This window comes from Pseudopipra pipra, chromosome 20 (assembly GCF_036250125.1).
Source record: "Pseudopipra pipra isolate bDixPip1 chromosome 20, bDixPip1.hap1, whole genome shotgun sequence".
NCBI lineage: Eukaryota > Metazoa > Chordata > Aves > Passeriformes > Pipridae > Pseudopipra > Pseudopipra pipra.
In genome coordinates this window covers 2,789,922-2,809,766 of record NC_087568.1, presented here as the reverse complement: position 1 = coordinate 2,809,766, position 19,845 = coordinate 2,789,922, and the positions used below count along the sequence as shown (strand labels likewise).

The following is a 19,845-nucleotide window of genomic DNA, read 5'->3' as shown; positions in this document are numbered from 1 at the left end:
CCTGTGAGCTGTGCTTGTGTGTTGCAGGAGCCAACCCATGTGAGCACGCAGGGAAGTGCATCAACACCCAAGGGTCCTTCCAGTGCCAGTGTCTGCAGGGCTACTCGGGCCCTCGCTGCGAGATCGATGTCAATGAGTGTCTCTCCAACCCCTGCCAGAACGATGCCACCTGCCTGGACCAGATCGGGGAGTTCCAGTGCATCTGCATGCCCGGTGGGTGGGCGGCTCTGCAGACCCCTGCAGACTGGCCGTGGTGTTAGGGGTGGGCAGCGGGAGGGTTTTGGGTGCCCCTGAGCTTCAGCTCAGTGCTGGGTTGGGTGAGAAGCTCCTGAGTGCCTGGGGGCTGCACTGAAGAGAAAGAGCTTGGTAAAGACTGTGTGGTCTCCCACAGTGGTGGGGGGCACAGGAGGTGAGAGTTGGGCACCATCAGCCCTGCACTGGACTCCTCTTGCCAACCTTGCTGTCCTGGATTGAGCCAAGGCATGGAGATCTGGGTTGGACAACCATGGAGCAGGTTGTGCTTCAGGTCCCACCACCTGTAGAACAGCTTCTGAGCTGCCTTTTAAAGATGGACCAGATGTGCGTAGATGGGTGTAACCCACCCATCCTGCAGGTTGTGCCCACCCTGTGCTGTGGTGCTGACGGTGCTGGGTCTCTCTGCAGGTTATGAGGGGGTTTACTGTGAGATCAACACAGATGAGTGTGCCAGCAGCCCCTGCCTGCACAACGGCAACTGCCTCGACAAGATCAACGAGTTCCACTGTGAATGCCCCACTGGTACGTGGCATAAATCCCACTGCCAATGTGGCAGAAACAAAGCCAGGATGCATCCTGGCTTGAGCCAAGAAGGAGCCAAAAATGGACTCCTTAAATTTCAGAGCCTTCCGAAATGGGGAGAGGTTCTTTTGGAGGGAGGTTTCTCCATTGCAGTGGAGCTGAGCCCCACTCTGGCAATGCTGCTCCAACTCCAACTCTGGCCCATGGGAGAGGGGATGGAGGATTAAACCCCACGGCTTTGCACTTGAAAAGGCCCCTCTTTGGGAAGGAGGGCCGGGGGCCGGGGGGGGCTGCACCAGCAGCTTTGAATGCGGTGTCAAAGTCACAGGGTGGAGCGGAGAATGGGGAGACGGTTAATCTGTGAAAGGAGGTTTTGAAGTTCAGAGACTTTGCTCCTCTAGAGATGTAAATAAGATACTCTCAATGGTGGGTCGCAGCCCCACATTCAGGGCCCCCAGCAGCCGTCCCCATGGAAACCCGGCGCCCCGGCCGGGATGCGGGGGGCCCGGCGGGAGCTGCCCGGCGGCGGGGGAGGCTGGGGCGGCTCCGGCCGCTGCGCAGGGACGTGACTTCTCCTTCCATTCCTTCTCCCTCCATTCTAGGCTTCAACGGGCACCTGTGCCAGTTCGACATCGATGAGTGTGCCAGCACCCCCTGCAAGAACGGTGCCAAGTGCGTGGACGGCCCCAACACCTACAGCTGCGAGTGCACCGAAGGTGAGGGGATCCTGCATCCTGGGGGGCTCCGGGGGTCCCGCCCCACTGGGCAGGAGCAAGCCACCTTCTTCCCTGCGATGTGCCATAAAACCACACTGATGAATTATTAAGTGCCCTCCTCTCCAAGCACCTTCTGTGGGGATTGTCCACAGACCTTCCATCAGTGGGGTCAGTCCCTGCTGATGTGAGTCCCGCGGGGCAGGACTGTCCCTATCCCGGGTGTCGTTGGAGCGAGTGGAGCCCCAGAGCCAGGTGTAAGAGCCCAGCACTCGTGAGGTGTGGCCCTGCAGCAGCCGTCCCGCCGTGCTCCCGCCTCGGCGGCGGGCGGCAGCGAGGGGGAAGGCAGGAAGGAAGGAATAAAGCTGCCTCTATGGGGACGCAAGGTGCAGGGCCGTGGGGGCTCGCCGACCGAAACCCAAGGAGCAGTTGCACAAAATGATGACTTGAGCCCTGGTGGCAAACAGTGGCTCTTTTGTGGAGCAGCTCCCGCCAGAAATCTTCCAGCTGAATGGCCTCTAATTAGTGTCTTGCTAATGCCAAGCCCCGATGAAAAGCTGCTATGTGGGCTTGGCGGGGTCTAGTCAAAGCTGTACTTTGTCCTCGGCTCTCCACCCCCAAACCCGGCGGGGAGGGAGCCGGCCAGGAGAATAGGATCTGCCGGGGGGTTATTATTCGGGGGTGCCTGCAGCCGGCCCCCCCTGTGCGCTCCGGGACGAGCCGCGGGCGAGCGCGGGGCCCCGCTCCTGATCCGAGGAGGCTTAATGCAGGTCATTGTGCACCCCGGGACAAAGCCCCCAAGCCGGGGTCCGACCGGCGTGTCGGGGTGCTCCCTACCTGCACCCCGCTCCCGGGGGTCCTGGGGCTCACAGCAGGGCAGGTGGGCAGGTAAAGCCATCCCAGGGCACTGCCTCACACATGGCCAGGGTGGGAAGGAGCGTCCCTCATCCTCACCCCGTGTCCCCCATCCTCACCCTGTGTCCCCCCCACTGGTGGCAGGTTTCACAGGTGCTCACTGCGAGATCGACATCGATGAGTGTGACCCCGACCCGTGTCACTATGGGACCTGCAAGGACGGCATCGCCTCCTTCACCTGCCTCTGCCAGCCAGGCTACACTGGCCACCGCTGCGACATCAACATCAACGAGTGCCAGAGCCAGCCCTGCAAAAATGGGGGGACCTGCCAGGACAGGAACAACGCCTACAACTGCATCTGCCTCAAAGGGACCACGGGTGAGCGGGAGGGAACCCCTGGGGCTCCACACGGGTCGGCCGTGCCAGTGCAGCATCCCAGTCCCATCCCAGGGCAGGTTGGCCCTGAGCCGCCGACAGCAGCCGCCCTGGTGCTGGGGCTGGCCCGGGGCATCCTGGGTGAGGGCGAGTTTTCCCGGTTTGGTGCCTGAATCCGGCAGGAACCGCACCCCAGCTGGGAGCCGGGGAGCTGCTTATGGAGGAGGTGCTTTGTTGTGGAGCGGCGGCAGCAGTTGATGCCAGGGGGCTTCATTTTGCTGCGTCAGCAGAGCCTGGGACTCCCTAACAACACCCCTCTCCTCCCCAGGACCAAACTGTGAGATCAACCTGGACGACTGTGCCAGCAGCCCCTGCGACTACGGCAAGTGCATCGACAAGATCAACGGCTACGAGTGCACCTGCGAGCCGGGGTACACAGGTGAGAGCAGGGCATGGCAGCCACCGCCACACCCTGGGGACCTGCAGCTTCTGGTGCCCCATGTCACCAGGAGGGGGGTGCAATAAGGAGGGGTGAGGCTGCCATCCCACTCGCTGGAGGTTTTGCACCCTCCAGCGCTCCTGCTTGTTCAGGAGGGTGACCCTGGCTCAGGCTGAAATCAAAGGGGTGTCTGGTGCCGCGAATTCGACTCCTGCTGCGCCCACTCCCATGGGTATCAGGTTGCTGCCTTGTCCGACTGGTTTGTTTGATCGCTGCTGCAAATGGTGGAGGGCTTTGATGGGAGCAGCCCCCGCCACTCCCCGCCCGCACAGCCCCTTGTCCTCGGGCCCACTGGGAGCCGAAATAAAGCCTGGCTTTGTCAGCCACGGCAGGTAGGGTTACAGGCTGAAACTGCCCCCCTTCAGTATTCCCTCGTGGACCAAACGAGCCCAGGGCACGGCCTCTTCCCAGTCACGTTTAATTAAGCCAGGCAGGCGATGCAGGGTGTGAAGTCACCCTCCCTGCAGGGCAGCCCGCTCCTCTGTGGCTGGCACTCGTGTGTCCAGAGATCCGAGATCCGAGGTGAGGCAGAATGCACCCCCCTGCCATGCTGTGCATCCCATGGGGTAACTTTTCCTCACTCCCCCTTTCCCAGGGCGCATGTGCAACATCAACATCGACGAGTGTGCCAGCAACCCCTGCCACAACGGGGGCACGTGCAAGGATGGCATCAACGGCTTCACCTGCCTCTGCCCCGAGGGCTTCCACGACCCCAAGTGCCTGTCCGAAGTGAACGAGTGCAACAGCAACCCCTGCATCCATGGGAAATGCCATGATGGATTGAATGGGTAGGTTGGAAGGCACAGGGGCTGCTGGAATAGCAAGGTCAGGGTTAGAGAAGGGCGAGCATCTGTCCCCCAAGTTAGTGCTTGTCCCTGCTCTGTGCCAGTGCTGTCAGATATTTTCCTGCAGTGGCACGATTAGGGGCCAGGATTTACTGGGTGAATGATGGCTGGTGTAGCCTGGAGGACCAGATCTTTAAACCCCAATTTTTCCCCAAAGCTACAAGTGTGACTGTGACCCAGGCTGGAGTGGGACCAACTGCGACATTAACAACAACGAGTGTGAATCCAATCCCTGCATGAACGGTGGCACCTGCAAGGACATGACCAGTGGCTACATCTGCACCTGCAGGGAGGGCTTCAGCGGTAAGAGGGGGTTAGACTGGATATTTGGGAAAAGTTCTACTTGGGAAATGGTGACCAGGCACTGGAACAGGCTGCCCAGGGAAGTGGTGGAGTTGCCATCCTTGGAAGTGTTCAAAAGGCATGTGAACGTGCCACTTGGGGACATGGTTTAGTGATGAACATTGTGGTGCTGGTTGCACTCAATAGTCTTAGAGGGCTTTTCCAGCCCTAACAATTCTGTGATTCCATGATTCTAGGGGTCCCCCCTTTGCTGGGATCTGGGAGAGAGCTGTGAGTGGGCATTCCCATGATGCTGGGTGGGCTGGAGGCCTCACTGTGGGAGCAGCGGAGCCCCAGGTCTGTCTGGGAGCTGTGGCAGTGCAGCCAGCCTGGGGACCTTCAGTGAAGTTTGGGCACTCCTGGCTGGAGATGAGCACAGGAGGCTTTTGCCAGAGCAATGAGTGGGCTGTTACCATTGTCACCACGTCCCCACTGTACCCTCAGCCCCCTCCCACCAGCACATGCAGCTCTATCACAGCTGATTTTATCTATTTTTCTTAAAACAGGCCCCAACTGCCAGACCAATATCAACGAATGTGCTTCCAACCCGTGCCTGAACCAGGGCACGTGCATCGATGATGTCGCTGGCTACACCTGCAACTGCCTCCTGCCCTACACAGGTGAGGGGGCACCCTGTGCCCCACCATGGCTCTGTGGGGCTTCTGCTTCACGTGTGACACCAAACTGGTCCCTCTGAACGTGCGACAAACCAGCACCAAGCACAGAGGCTTCCCTTGCACTGCCCTGCTGTGGGGCTGCCCACAGCCACGGCTCCACCTCCCCTCTCCACAGCGCAGCTGGAGGAAATTTGCAGGAGCTTTGGGAAGCTGCCAGAAACAGCTTCCTCCCTCCTTATCCTCCTCCTCCTCCTTCTGGAGGGCACCAGGGTGGTGGTGGCTCAGGGACGGCAGCGCCCGAGGGCCGCCCCGCTCACACCCCACCGCCCAAGGGGGTCAGCGGTGCTGGTGGCCCCGCTCTGCAGCCACGATGCTCGCGCTGGAGGGAGCGAGCCGAGGCCGAGGGGCCGGGGGATTCTGCTGAGCCAATTCCTGTTTGCCAGCCTCCCGCTTCCGCTCGCGCAGAGCGGCGCAGCCGGTGCACAATTGCAGGAAGCCATGAGCCGTTTCCTGCCCTCGGCAGTGGCCATAGAAACCCCTGGGGGGGACGGGGACTGGGCAGGCGGGGAGGGGAAGGCTCTGGAAAATAGCAAGAGGCCAGTTCAGGAGATACTGGCTGACAGGGAAGATAAGGGTTCGGAGGGAACGTGTCCCCTGGCTGGACGTAAACAGGAAAAGCAGCAGAGAGGGACAGGGGGGAGGGAGTGTAAGGGGGAAAAGACACCCCGAGCAGCACTTCCCTGCCAAAGGAAGTGTGCAGTGCTTTAATGCAGCCCAGATTGCCAGGGTTTAAATGGTTCGTGGGTGACGTGGGGTCATGGGCGACCAGAGATGGAGGAGACAGTCCCAGCTGGGCTGCCCTGGAGTGGTGGGGAATCCCAGAGCCTCCCCCAGAGCTGGCAGCAGCCCAGGGCAGGGGACAGGAGTTGCAGGATCTTGGGCCACCCATTGTTTCGGAGGGGGTGTCAGTGGGTGCTTGTGCCTGTGCAGGAGCCACCTGTGAGGATGTGCTGGCCCCCTGTGCTGGCAGCCCCTGCAAGAACGGCGGCGAGTGCCGGGAGTCGGAAGATTACAAGAGCTTCTCCTGCAGTTGCCCCCCTGGCTGGCAAGGTATGGGCATGGACCGTTTGGGGGTTCAGCACACCCTGCTCCCCTCAGGGCGGGAAAGGCAGAGGGGAGGGGGCATGGCCAGGGAGCAGCCCTGCATGGTGCCAGGCTTTGGGGAGGGTCCTGACCTGCCCCATGGCTCAGCCAGGCAGCCACTGCCTTCACACCTTAGCGAGGGCAGTTTGCTGGGAGGGCTCCTGTCCCCAGTGTGAGCAGTGCCCAAGACATCATTGTCACCCCTGGGGCTTTCACCAGCACCTCCAGCCCACATGTCCCTTGTCCTGCTCTGTCCCCAGGTCAGACCTGTGAGATTGACATCAATGAGTGTGTGAAGAGCCCCTGCCGAAATGGGGCCACGTGCCAGAACACCAATGGGAGCTACCGCTGTGCCTGCAGGACCGGCTTCTCCGGCCGCAACTGCGACACCGACATCGACGACTGCAAGCCCAGTAAGAGCAGGGGCTGCCCCATGGGCCATGCTCAGCCCAGCCATCAGCTGAGCCATCAGCTTCATCCCCATTCCTGGTCCTGGGATTTTCCTCCCTGTGAGTGGGCTGCCACTGCAGCCTGGGCTGTGCTGTGAGCCCTGCTGAGGCTGTCGGGCCACCTCAAACACATCCCGGACAATCCGTGTCAGTCTAAGGCCAGATGGGAGCAGGAGGAAGGAGGCTGGGGAATAACGTGTCCCATATGCCCTCCTTGTGCCCAGTCTCCTGATGGGGCTGGTTTAGCTTCTGCCCAGTGCCTGGGCTCAGTCCCGTCCCTCCATGCAGCCAGGGAACGTGTGTGGGGACAGTGCTGTGGGGCATCTCCTGGGCTGGGCTGCTGCGCCATGCCTAGACCCATCTCATCTTCACATGCATATCCCTCCTTCTCCAGACCCGTGCCACAACGGTGGCTCCTGCTCTGATGGCATTGGCACGTTCTTCTGCGAGTGCCTGGCTGGTTTCCGTGGGCCCAAGTGCGAGGAGGACATCAACGAGTGCGCCAGCAACCCCTGCAAGAACGGGGCCAACTGCACCGACTGCGTCAACAGCTACACCTGCACCTGCCCCTCCGGCTTCAGCGGCATCCACTGCGAGAACAACACACCTGACTGCACGGAGAGGTACAGCCCTGCCATGGCTGGGGCAAGGGCTGAGGTCCCCCTGCTGCCCCATAGCCCTGGGCTGGTGGGCGGGGGCTTTGGCGTGGAGATTAACCAGTGGTGACTCGCTGGGATGTGATGTCTGTGTTCCCAGCTCCTGCTTCAACGGTGGGACCTGCGTGGATGGCATCAACACCTTCACCTGCGTCTGTCTGCCCGGCTTCACGGGCAGCTACTGCGAGCACAACATCAATGAGTGTGACTCCAAGCCATGCCTGAATGGGGGCACGTGTCAGGACAGCTACGGGACGTACAAGTGCACTTGTCCCCAGGGATACACTGGGCTCAACTGCCAGGTAGAGGAACCTTGGGCAGTGCCCACCTCTGCATGCTGCCCTGGGTATTTGGGGGTCACTGCTGTCTCCACTCCTGCAGAAGCCCTGCTGGGTCGTGACCCTCATCTCTTGCTCTGCTCCCCCAGAACCTGGTGCGCTGGTGTGACTCCTCTCCCTGCAAAAACGGAGGCAAGTGCTGGCAGACCAACAACCTGTACCGCTGTGAGTGCAACAGTGGGTGGACAGGGCTCTACTGCGACGTCCCCAGTGTCTCCTGCGAGGTGGCTGCCAAGCAGCAAGGTATGTCCCTGCCATGTGTATGGACTCACAGGGCCGGGCTGGGGTCAGTTCTCTTGGTGGGGATCTTTGGCACAATCAGAGTGATCTCAAGGGTTGCTGTAACATGCACCACCCTAGGCTGCAGTCCTGGCTGTGGTTCCTGGTGGGATGCATGGTGGCCAGGATGTGGCCCTGTGGTATGTGTGTATCACCAAGGTCCGTGCATCTCACTCTGCTCTCCCTGGCAGGTATCGATGTAGCACATCTCTGCAGGAACTCAGGGCTCTGTGTAGACACTGGCAACACTCACTTCTGCCGCTGCCAGGCCGGTTACACCGGCAGCTACTGCGAGGAGCAGGTGGATGAGTGCTCCCCCAACCCCTGCCAGAACGGAGCCACCTGCACAGACTACCTGGGAGGCTACTCCTGCGAGGTGGGTGCCGTGGGGGGCAGTGATGCCCAGGGAAAAATTCCCAGTTACTGCCTTTCTGCTGCCCAAGGAGCTGTCCTGGCTTCAGGCTGGTCCTGTGCCCCTTCACTAAGTTGGAGGCTGGGGTGCTGGCTGTGCTCCTGCAGTCAGTTGGGAATTGAGGGAACCTCTCTGATAGTTCCCCTCTTCCCTCCTTGCAGTGTGTGGCTGGTTATCATGGAGTTAACTGCTCAGAGGAGATCAATGAGTGCTTGTCCCACCCATGCCAGAACGGAGGAACCTGCATCGATCTCATCAATACCTACAAATGCTCCTGCCCCAGAGGAACCCAAGGTAAATTAACTCCCCAGGCTGGGGCATTAGTGGGCTGAGTGCAGATATCCTTGGATTCTGCTCATTAGCTGCTGGGGTTAGCAGCAGCAGGCGCAGCGGTGGAGGTTGGTGTTTGCTCGCGGGCTTACCCATCAAGGCCACGCAGCCTCGGCCTTGGCCGTGCGGTGCCGCGTCCCCCCTGCCCGAGCTGGGGCTCAGGCTGCCACTGCCGTGGTCAGACTCAGCCCCTCCGCAGGGAAGGGCTCGCACACGGGACCACCGGGCACCCCGACACTGTTTGATGAGCTGTGTGGGTTGTTCCCCCATCTCTCTAGGGGTGCACTGTGAGATCAATGTGGATGACTGCAGCCCTTTCTTTGATCCTGTCACCCTGGGGCCCAAGTGCTTTAACAATGGCAAGTGCAAGGATCGGGTAGGGGGCTACAGCTGCATCTGCCCCCCTGGCTTTGTAGGGGAGCGCTGCGAGGGAGACGTCAATGAGTGCCTGTCCAACCCCTGCGACGCCCGCGGCACCCAGAACTGCGTGCAGCGGGTCAACGACTACAAATGCGAGTGCAGACCTGGCTATGCAGGTGAGCACCACATCCCCCCCTCCCAGAGCCCAGCCCTGCAGCCCCCCAGGCATCCCCACGCCTTCCTCTGCTCCTCACACACTCCTCTCCCTCGCAGGCCGTCGCTGTGACACGGTGGTGGACGGGTGTAAAGGCAAACCCTGCAGAAATGGTGGGACGTGTGCTGTTGCCAGCAACACTGGCCGTGGCTTCATCTGCAAGTGCCCCCCGGTAGGTACCTGCTCCTCTCCAGCTCTGAGCGTGGCATCTTGTACAGGCCCTGCAAGCCAGCCCCGTGCTCGAGGGGTGGTCAAGGGGCCAGTTTAGCCCCTGAGGCTTCCCCAGCTAGAATAGCCAGAGGAGGATGCTTTGCTGTGGGTGCTCATGGGCAGGACATGTGTCTATTTGCACACCCCACATGCTTGCAAGGACACTGTGATAGGGTCAGAGAGAAGACAGCCTGCAGGTACCATGCACAGCTCTGTAGGACTGGCTCTTCCCAGCTGACTGTTATTTGCACCACCTAAAAGTGGAGCAGGTAGCTATGGAGAAGACCTCACTTTATTTTATGGGGATTCTCAGGGTTTACATTCTAGATTATTCTTACTCATCACTAGTTTTAGATGAGGCACCAGAGCCATGCCTTGATTCCCTGGGTTCCCCAGAACACACACATGGGTTAGGCTGCTCGTAGGACAGCATCAGCGATTCTGACTCCCTCCTTGCTGTCCCCTGCGCAGGGATTCGTGGGCGCCACCTGCGAGAACGACTCCCGCACGTGTGGGAACCTGCACTGCCTGAACGGCGGCACCTGCATCTCCATGCACAAGAGCTCCAAGTGCATGTGCGCGCCGGCCTTCACGGGCCCCGAGTGCCAGTACCCGGCCAGCAGCCCCTGCATGTCCAACCCCTGCTACAACGGGGGCACCTGCGAGTTCTTCGGCGATGCCTCCCCCTACTACCGCTGCAACTGCCCCGCCAACTTCAACGGCCTCAACTGCCACATCCTCGACTTCGATTTCCAGGGTGGGATCGGGCAGGACATCATCCCGCCCAAAATCGAGGAGAAGTGCGAGATTGCGGTTTGCGCGGGGTACGCCGGCAACAAGATCTGCGACGGGAAGTGCAACAACCACGCCTGTGGCTGGGACGGGGGCGACTGCTCCCTCAATTTCAACGATCCCTGGAAGAACTGCTCCCAGTCTCTGCAGTGCTGGAAGTATTTCAACGATGGCAAGTGTGATTCCCAGTGCAATAACGCTGGCTGCCTCTACGATGGATTTGACTGCCAGAAATACGAGGGGCAGTGCAAGTAAGTGACTTGCTCACTGACCCTCTTGTTTTATAGACAAGACCTCCTGATGTGCTGATCACTTGGAGGTATTTTCTGCTTGCATCTGCTAGAGCTCCTAGATGCAGACCTGTGTTCATTCTCTGCATTCTGTTCTGCTGCCTATGAGCAAGCAACCACGCTTCCCTGTGGTCTCACTGAATTTATATCCACTTAGAAGCTCTCTGGGTTTGGCTCATTCCAGATGGCTTCCCTGTCCTTGCCTGTATCACTCCATAGAAGTGAATTCTCCAACTCACAGCAGTAACACAGTGAGTTTCAGGGCAGGGAGACCCCAGATGGAAGAGCAGCCAGGAAACATGATGATGTTAACATCCAAACATTTCCCAAACATTGTCTTTGGCAACAGCATGAACTTAATCCCAGATTCCTGGACCAACTCTGGTCTGAATAACTATTCTGTGTCCCCATGTCTTCTCTGAGTCACAGTAATTTCTCCTTTTTTCTGGCATCTAAATTGCAATTTGTAATTTAACAGCTGCCATCTCTCACCTGCAGAGGTGAATGCTTTCTGTGTAAACTGGTTTAGTGTCCATCAGGGTGAAGAATATTTATACAGAACCGAGGTCCCTGTGGACCACTGCTGCTTTTCTGAGCAGATGGGTGATATGTGCAGTACTTGGTCTAATTCATTCTCCTGCTTTTCCTCTTCTTCTTCCTCCCAGCCCTCTGTATGACCAGTACTGCAAAGATCACTTCTCAGATGGCCACTGTGACCAGGGCTGCAACAACTTTGAGTGCGAATGGGATGGTCTGGACTGTGCAAACAACATGCCAGAGAAGCTGGCAGATGGCACACTGGTGGTGGTGGTCCTCATCACCCCAGAGAACCTGAAGAACAACTCCTTCAACTTCCTGAGGGAGCTGAGCCGAGTGCTGCACACCAACGTGGTCTTCAAGAAGAACCCCAAGGGAGAGTATATGATCTTTCCATATTATGGCAATGAGGAGGAGCTGAAAAAACACTACATTAAGAGGTCCACAGAGGACTGGTCAGATATGTCCAGTGCTGTCATCAACAAAGTGAAGAGCAGCCTCTACTCCAGGGCTGGCAGGAGGCAGAAGAGGGAGCTTGATCAGATGGACATCAGAGGGTAAGGGGGACCAGTGGGATCCTTCCCTCATTGAGCAGCACTTGTTTTCTGTGTTCATAATAGTAACACGCTATAAAGGGAAGGATGTAGGCCAGATAATTGTATTTGGAAGTTCCTTTCTGTGTGAACAGAAACCGGATTTTGCTCCCATGTGGGAAAATCGAGGGATCGTTCAGGAGTCCCTGATACAATGCTGCGCCGACTCTCACGATTGAAGGAGTCCTGTGTATTGTTGGGAGCCGGGGCTGGGCTGGGTGGGACCTGGAAGCAGAGGTTGGCCTGACCGACTGTCTGACTTCAGGAAGTCATTAAGTTAAGCCTCAGTTTCTCCCTGGGAAATGCTTTCTAGAGCTTTGTTGTAAAACTCAATTACTGCAAACTGTGTTTGGAGATCTTTGGTGTAAACATATAGATCCAACCTGCTCCCTCTCCGTGGGCTTAATCAAAAACCACTGAAAGCAAAGGAGTTAGAGCAGCGAAACTGATGTGAGAAGATCTGAGGGCTCTCAAACAGCATTATTTAAGATACTGTAGTGTCTAGGTAATTTTAAAACATTGTGAAGTGGAGACTCCCTTCCATTCCTGTAGATAAAGAGTTGGATTTCACAGTATTTATTGAGGCAAATCCAATAGAACATGAGTGGGAGCTGCAGGGTTTGGGCCACAGGGAAGCAAGGAGATGGGTTCCCACCTTCTAATTCCCACTGATGGGGGGTTAAAGAGGGAAGGGAGATGGGGTTCTTGTGTCTTCTCAGTGTGGTCATCGCTCCCTGTTCCTTATCGACTTTTCTCTCCCACAGATCCATCGTTTACTTGGAAATTGATAACCGCCAGTGCATCCAGTCATCTTCCCAGTGCTTCCAGAGTGCAACTGATGTGGCAGCATTCCTGGGTGCCTTGGCCTCCCTTGGCAACCTGAACATACCCTACAAAATAGAAGCTGTTAAAAGTAAGTACAGCTTGTCAGCTGGGGAAGAGAAACAACCAAAACTTTCCATCCTTACCTGTGTTTAGTTATCTGTCAATTGGCTGCATTTGAACACAGTCTGGTTTTAATAAACCTCACATCTCTTTTTCTGGAAGTCTTTTCTTAAAAAATAAAGCGAAACCAGTTTAGTGGTTTTTTTTCTTAGTCTGGGTTTTATTTCAAAATCATTATCACTCTAAAAGTTATTAAAAAAAAAAAAAAAAGAAAAGAAAAAGAAAACCCAAGCAGCCCCAATCAATCAGTGACATGCAAGGAGTTGAAGTTTGTATCTTGAAAATCCCCCCTAAATCCTTTTGTCTTAACAGCTCAATGCAAGCGCAATGATTTGAAGTTTGCTAATCCTTTTCCTTAAAGGAGAAAAAAGTGAAGCTGTCTCCTGGTGCAGGCTGGCTTGTGCAGCCGAGAATTTGCCGATAGTTTGCAATTCTGATTAATAGCGTATAAAATGACCTTATTTTGGGGAGGGGGGGGTGGCTGATTTAGATCAGACTTAGGTACCTCTATTAACTAATTTTCCTTCATTTCCACTCTGTCCCTGGTTTGCTATGCAGCTTAATGTCTCAGCATCTCCTTGTGCCCCACTGTTTTGTAGGTGAAACAGCTGAGCCCGCGACGAACTCCCAGCTGTATCCTATGTACGTGGTGGTGGCTGCACTGGTCTTGCTTGCTTTCATTGGACTGGGAGTACTGGTGTCTCGTAAGCGGCGCAGGGAGCATGGGCAGCTTTGGTTCCCAGAAGGCTTCAAAGTGACAGAGTCGAGCAAGAAGAAGCGTCGAGAACCACTCGGGGAGGACTCTGTTGGACTGAAGTGAGTAGTTTGCTTGCTGACACATTAAACACAGTGGGTCTGCTCAGGGCTCTTCTGAAAGAGCCCATCGGAGTTTTGTCCTCTAGTTCATCGTGTTGGTGTAGCAGGGAGGAGAAAAATCAGGGTTCTTAAAGTCTTGCATGGGGAAAACAGCGTTCCCATCTGGAGGAGGGTTTTAAATGCTTCGTGATCTGTTTGCACTTGGTAAAAAATGAAAGGCAATCTGAGGGGAACCTGCTGGAAAATGCCTGGTTGATTATTCTTTCAGTTCGTGCATGCACATGGACACAGGCACTCAGGGACAGTTCCTACAGAGGAGGTAACTTTTTTTATGGTTTTATTTTTAAAGACCCCTCAAAAATGCTTCGGACGGCACGCTGATGGATGACAACCAAAATGAGTGGGGTGACGAGGAGGACACCAAGAAGTTCAGGGTAAGCCCTCTGCCACATTTCCTTTCAGTGCTGCAGACAGTCACTGGCTGGGTTAGTCACAGAGGGAGCAGAGTGCTGTGGGAAGCTGGGGAGCAGAGGGACCCTCAGGGGTGCTGTGCATTGCTGCTCTCAGCTCCTTTGCCTGTGACTCACAGAGCTTCCCAGGCTGGAGCTCAGCCCCCTCCTCACACCCTGATTCCCTGCTGTGGTTCCTCAGTTCGAGGAGCAGGCGATGCTGCCGGACACGGACGACCAGACGGATCACAGGCAGTGGACCCAGCAGCACCTGGATGCCGCTGACCTGCGCATCTCCTCCATGGCCCCTACTCCTCCACAGGGGGAAATCGATGCCGACTGCATGGATGTCAACGTCAGAGGGCCGGGTAAGGTGGAACCCCTTTCACTTCTGCACTGGTTGTCAGCTCATCTCAAACCTTCCCTCGCCCCTTGCAGAGGAGCAGCCCCAGACAGCCCTACCTGCCTCTTGTTAGTACAGAGTCACTGCTACGTGTTCTGCATCACACAGTTGCTGTTGTGCATGATTTAGAGATAGACCTTATCGCATTTTGCTTTCCATTAGAGCTCTTTTGTTTAATCACTGAGGTGGAAATCAGAGAATACAGAGAAAGTGCCTATTAAATCACCCAGGTTATCTCTGTGCCACTTGTAGATTTCTCCCCTCCCACCGATCTGCACATTTCAGTCTTTTTTCAGGTTTTTAACTGTATTAACAGCTTTTAAATTAATACAAACATTTGGTCTTCCCCACATCTGTGAAATTGCCCTCTGAAATAATGGAGATTTATTTACCATACTCAATTTGATTTGAGCAGCCTTCCTTATAAACTGCACCTTCCATGGTGCAGTCTGCAAGGTAGCAGATGAAATAGGAAAAGCAGTGAGTGATGAGATACCACGAAGGAATTTCAGATCCATATCAGAGGAAGGATATTCGTGTTTGATGTTTAGAACCAGTCAGGAACACAGCCTTGCTGCACCCACGAGAATAAGCATCTATCACAGACAGAGCATCTTGCTGAGCCGCCCGCATTACAGAAGGGTAAAAAACCTTTTTTTTTCACGGGGTTCCCCTGTGCTTTCAGACGGCTTCACCCCCCTCATGATCGCCTCGTGCAGCGGAGGAGGGCTGGAGACTGGCAACAGTGAGGAGGAGGACGATGCTCCCGCTGTCATCTCGGATTTCATTTACCAAGGCGCCAGCCTGCACAACCAGACCGACCGCACGGGCGAGACGGCGCTGCACCTGGCCGCCAGGTATTCCCGCTCCGACGCTGCCAAGCGCCTGCTGGAGGCCAGTGCCGATGCCAACATCCAGGACAACATGGGCCGGACGCCCCTCCACGCCGCCGTCTCGGCCGATGCCCAAGGAGTCTTCCAGGTAATGGATCCCTTGGCCACCAGTCTCGGGGGTTTTCAGATGCTGTGTGTTGAGTCAGTCACACAGCTGAGCTCATTGCAGGGTCTCCAGCTCCAACCTGGGCAAGGTGGGGGGTGAAGGTCATAAAAATTGAAGCATTTGTTGTCTTGGGGCACAGCGAAGCAGCAACCCCAGAGCAACATCCCTGGACTGGGAGTGGGGACTGGAGGGCCCAATCTCTGGAAAGGGCATTGCAGGTCCTGCGACCCGGACACCTGGAGTGCCTGCTGTCTGTCCCTCCTAATGTTTGTGTATCTTGTCCTTTGTCCCTTTTTGTGGCAGATCCTGATTAGGAACAGGGCGACAGACCTTGATGCCCGGATGCACGATGGGACCACTCCTCTGATCCTGGCTGCTCGCTTGGCTGTGGAGGGAATGCTGGACGACCTCATCAACTGCCACGCAGACGTCAACGCCGTGGATGATCTAGGTACTGAGGCAACTAAAACACGGGCTCCCTCACATGTGGAAGGAAAGGGCTGCTTGCTCTTGCTGTTACTCTTACCTCTCACTAATGTGTGTTGCATTTCATGGTCTTCCTCTCCAGGCAAGTCAGCCCTGCACTGGGCAGCTGCTGTGAATAATGTTGAAGCTGCAGTGGTCCTTCTGAAGAATGGTGCCAATAAGGACATGCAGAACAATAAGGTAATGTCTCCTAGGCTGACATATGCAAGGAAAGAACCATCTGGGGAGTCTGTTAAAGAGCAGTTTTTGCCAGACAAATGTCTGGCACTGAGACTCTGATTTGATTGTTCTGCTGTGAATGAAGTTGTTGGAATTAGCTCAAAGGAGCACTGTGGGATTTGGTCGTATGGTTGATGTTGAGAGGCCACGCAGTGCTTGGTGGGCAGTTTGGTACAGTGTTTTTGTGGCCATCTCCAGCATGTTCAGGGTCACTCGCAGGGTTCCTGGTTTGATATCAGTAGAAGGACAGGCTCTGGTCAGGAGGGTAGGAAAAAGCAGCACCAAAATCTCACCAGACAGATGATTGTGGACAACATGGTGTTGGGCATGAAGCTCAGGGCAGTGTTAGCCAGGGGAATCTGTGAACTCAACCCTAACCATCTTTTTGCTGGGTTTCCAGGAGGAGACCCCACTGTTCCTCGCAGCCAGAGAAGGGAGCTACGAAACTGCCAAGGTCCTTCTGGACCACTTTGCCAACCGGGACATCACGGACCACATGGACCGCCTGCCGCGGGACATCGCCCAGGAGCGCATGCACCACGACATCGTGAGGCTGCTGGACGAGTACAACCTGGTGAGGAGCCCACCACTGCACAACGGCCCCCTGGGAGCACCCACCCTGTCCCCCCCGCTCTGCTCCCCCAACAGCTACATCGGCAACCTCAAGCCTGCTGTACAGGGCAAGAAGGCCAGGAAGCCGAGTACCAAGGGCCTGAGCTGCAATGGCAAGGATGCCAAAGACCTCAAAGCCCGGAGGAAAAAATCCCAGGATGGAAAAGGATGCCTGCTTGACAACTCCAGTGTGTTGTCCCCAGTGGACTCCCTGGAGTCGCCCCATGGGTACCTCTCAGATGTGGCCTCTCCTCCGCTGATGACCTCCCCGTTTCAGCAGTCCCCTTCCATGCCCCTGAATCATCTGCCGGGCATGCCGGATGCCCACATGAGCATCAACCACCTCAACATGGCGGGGAAGCAGGATATGGCCATGGGAAGCTCCAGCAGGATGGCCTTCGATTCGGTGCCGCCGCGTCTCTCCCACCTGCCCGTGTCCAGCCCCAGCACGGTGATGAGCAACGCCCCGATGAGCTTCTCCGTCGGTGGAGCGGCCGGGCTGAACGGGCAGTGTGACTGGCTCACCAGGCTGCAGAACGGGATGGTCCAGAGCCAGTACAACCCCCTGAGAGGCAACATCCAACCCGGGGCGCACCAGCAGCCCCAAAACCTCCAGCACGGCATGATGACCTCCCTGCACAACGGCCTGCCCACCACCAGCTTGTCGCAGATGATGAGCTACCAGGCCATGCCCAGCACCCGGCTGGCGTCCCAGCCCCACCTGATGCAGAGCCAGCAGCTCCAGCAGATGCAGCAGCAGCAGCTCCAGCAGCAGAACCTGCAGCCGCAGCAGCAGCCTCAGCAGCCCCAGCAGCCGCCGCCGCCGCAGCAGCCGCAGCAGCACCACAACCCCGGCTCCAACGGGAGCGGCCACATGGGCCAGAATTTCCTTGGTACCGAGCTGAGCCAGCCCGACATGCAGCCGGTGAGCAGCAGCAGCATGGCAGTGCACACCATCCTGCCCCAGGATTCCCAGATGCTGCCCACGTCCCTGCCGTCCTCCCTCGCCCAGCCCATGACCACCACGCAGTTCCTAACCCCGCCTTCCCAGCACAGTTATTCCTCCCCCTTGGACAACACCCCCAGCCACCAGCTCCAGGTGCCCGACCACCCTTTCCTAACGCCGTCTCCGGAGTCGCCGGACCAGTGGTCCAGCTCGTCTCCTCATTCCAACGTGTCCGACTGGTCCGAGGGCATCTCCAGCCCTCCCACGAGTATGCAGTCACAGATGGGACACATCCCCGAAGCCTTCAAGTAAAACAAGGTGTTTTAGAGACACTGGTGCTCAGTGAGAGTCAGAAGCTCGAGGGAGATCTTTTTTTTTAAAAGGACCTTGGATGCTTTTATTAAAGGATCCTTTTTAAATATGTTTTTATAAAAAAAAAAAAAGGAAAAAAAAGAGAAAAAGACACATTTAATTCCTTTTTTTTTTTTTTTTTAGTATTTATTTATGTACTTTTTACTTTACATGAAAACACTGCCTTTTTTATTTATATGTTCTATTGTTAAGAACTCAATGTGGGACACCAGTTGTGTTTCAAGAAATGGACAAATTAGGTTTTTATAGGACGTTCTCTTTTGTTTGGGGGGATTCATTGTGTTTGATTTGAGAGGAAATGTTTATGTAAAGCTATAAGCAGCAATTTGTGATTCTGAAATGCCGTTAATTTATTTTTTTTCTCTTTCAACTCAGAAAGAGAGGTGAGAAAGAAAAGGGGAATTAAAAATTGACTAAAAATACCACTCCTTGGGGGGGGGAAATTAAGTATCAACAAATTTTTCTAAATGTACTTTAAAATGTTTCCTTTGCTATTATATGAGAGGACATTTTATGGTACCAGTCATGAATCTTTGTTTAAATTTCAGTATTATATAGTTGTACATTTGCCTTGATAATAGAAATTTTTGTTCTCTCTTGTTTTTATATATATATATAAAAATATATATATTTAAATGATTTTTATGATCTAAAAAAAAAATAGGAAAGAAAATCAGGATTATAGACCTGTAAGAACAGGTTCTAAGCTAAAAAAAAAAACAAACCAACTACAAAACATGAATACTGTCCCCCATCAAAAAGAAGTGTATTTGCCAAACTTCCAAGAGAGCAAGCCCGTTAACTGTGGAGTATATACACAAAGGACACTTAATTTTACTTTGAATATCTTTACTGGTTTTGGTTTTTTTTTTTGTTGTTGTTTTTTCGTGTTTGCCTTTGAGTAACTGTTTAAGAAATAAATGCCAATATAAACTTTGTAAACCACATCCTTATTTTAAGGATGGCCTGCCTATTTTAAAAGAAGGCGTGTCTATTAATGCAGACACCCTGAGTGAGATTACAAAGCATTATAACACTGCCACCACCACGTGCTCGCCCGGTTCCAGCTCCTCTGGCAGTGCCACTGCTGCTGGTTTTAGTGGGATGCTGGACTGGCTAAAACTGGAGGGCGAAGGACAGCACAGCTGAGTCTGTGCTGTGAAACCTTAACATTTTGTTCTGTAACGTTAGCCTGGAGTGATGCATCTTTTTTTATACTGGTGTACACTCTTTCTGTGTATCATGTAAAATATAGTATAAGCCTGTGGCAGATTTAATGTTTGTAAATATCTTTTTTTTTTTTTTTTTTAAAGAAGAGGTGGATTTTGTTTCAAAAATCTAAATGAGCAAGTCTTAAATATATCATAAATATATCACCTTATAGAGGTGTTGGAATATCACTCACTCGGGTGCGAAGGCAAGCAGACACCCTAAGACTAGATATGTGTATGGGACAGGCAGATAGAGAGCAGTTAATCAGGAAAACCTAAGAAAAGGGTTCCTTTTCCTCATTCCTTTTTATTAGAACACCAAATAAAATGGATATTTCTCAAGGCCCAGCGCCTTGCTGAGCACTCATCTTAGTTAACATTTCAGACCATTGTTATTGTGACACGCCTAATATGAGTGATAAAAACATCACGTGGTGTTGAACCTTCCTATGTTTTATAAACTAGAGTGTAGTTTAAGAAAAGATATCTTCTGTAATAAAAGCTATCTACATGCAAAGTTGTAGTTTGCAAAAATGATGTATTTTTTTTGGTTAACTGATTTGCAATAAATGATGCTTCTGGGCATCTAGATTTTACTAAAACTGGAACTTAGTGTTTTTGTTACGGAGCGGTTGAAATCTGGGCTTGACACCTGCTGGTTCTCAATGCTGCAGGGCTGCCTTTTGGCACAAAGTACTGGAGCTTCCCCAACATCTTGTTCTCTGTGTAGAATCTCAGAGAAGGACTTTGGACAGTGAAAA

The 19,845-nt window shown here is 54.5% G+C and overlaps 1 protein-coding gene across 2 annotated transcripts in view; it reads left to right on the top strand.

Annotated features, from left to right (window-relative positions):
• NOTCH1 (notch receptor 1) overlaps positions 1–19,686 on the top strand; it is a 43,789-nt gene extending 24,103 nt beyond the window's left edge. Inside the window, exons 8-34 of one of the 2 annotated variants that reach the window (XM_064676731.1) lie at positions 28–213; positions 664–777; positions 1,380–1,493; positions 2,490–2,723; positions 3,049–3,159; positions 3,815–4,007; positions 4,222–4,367; positions 4,913–5,026; positions 6,014–6,133; positions 6,427–6,579; positions 7,010–7,238; positions 7,372–7,573; positions 7,699–7,852; positions 8,080–8,264; positions 8,462–8,594; positions 9,047–9,166; positions 9,264–9,376; positions 9,886–10,457; positions 11,162–11,590; positions 12,391–12,539; positions 13,171–13,387; positions 13,737–13,821; positions 14,039–14,204; positions 14,925–15,220; positions 15,542–15,689; positions 15,807–15,904; positions 16,344–19,686. In XM_064676731.1, the coding sequence (XP_064532801.1) occupies positions 28–213; positions 664–777; positions 1,380–1,493; positions 2,490–2,723; positions 3,049–3,159; positions 3,815–4,007; positions 4,222–4,367; positions 4,913–5,026; positions 6,014–6,133; positions 6,427–6,579; positions 7,010–7,238; positions 7,372–7,573; positions 7,699–7,852; positions 8,080–8,264; positions 8,462–8,594; positions 9,047–9,166; positions 9,264–9,376; positions 9,886–10,457; positions 11,162–11,590; positions 12,391–12,539; positions 13,171–13,387; positions 13,737–13,821; positions 14,039–14,204; positions 14,925–15,220; positions 15,542–15,689; positions 15,807–15,904; positions 16,344–17,813 (6,251 nt within the window). In that variant the 3' untranslated portion in view covers positions 17,814–19,686. Of the gene's footprint in view, positions 1–27; positions 214–663; positions 778–1,379; positions 1,494–2,489; positions 2,724–3,048; positions 3,160–3,814; positions 4,008–4,221; positions 4,368–4,912; positions 5,027–6,013; positions 6,134–6,426; positions 6,580–7,009; positions 7,239–7,371; positions 7,574–7,698; positions 7,853–8,079; positions 8,265–8,461; positions 8,595–8,908; positions 9,167–9,263; positions 9,377–9,885; positions 10,458–11,161; positions 11,591–12,390; positions 12,540–13,170; positions 13,388–13,736; positions 13,822–14,038; positions 14,205–14,924; positions 15,221–15,541; positions 15,690–15,806; positions 15,905–16,343 lie in introns of both variants that reach the window. The other variant, XM_064676730.1, reaches the window with a different exon arrangement.
• The last annotated feature ends 159 nt before the right edge of the window (positions 19,687–19,845 follow it).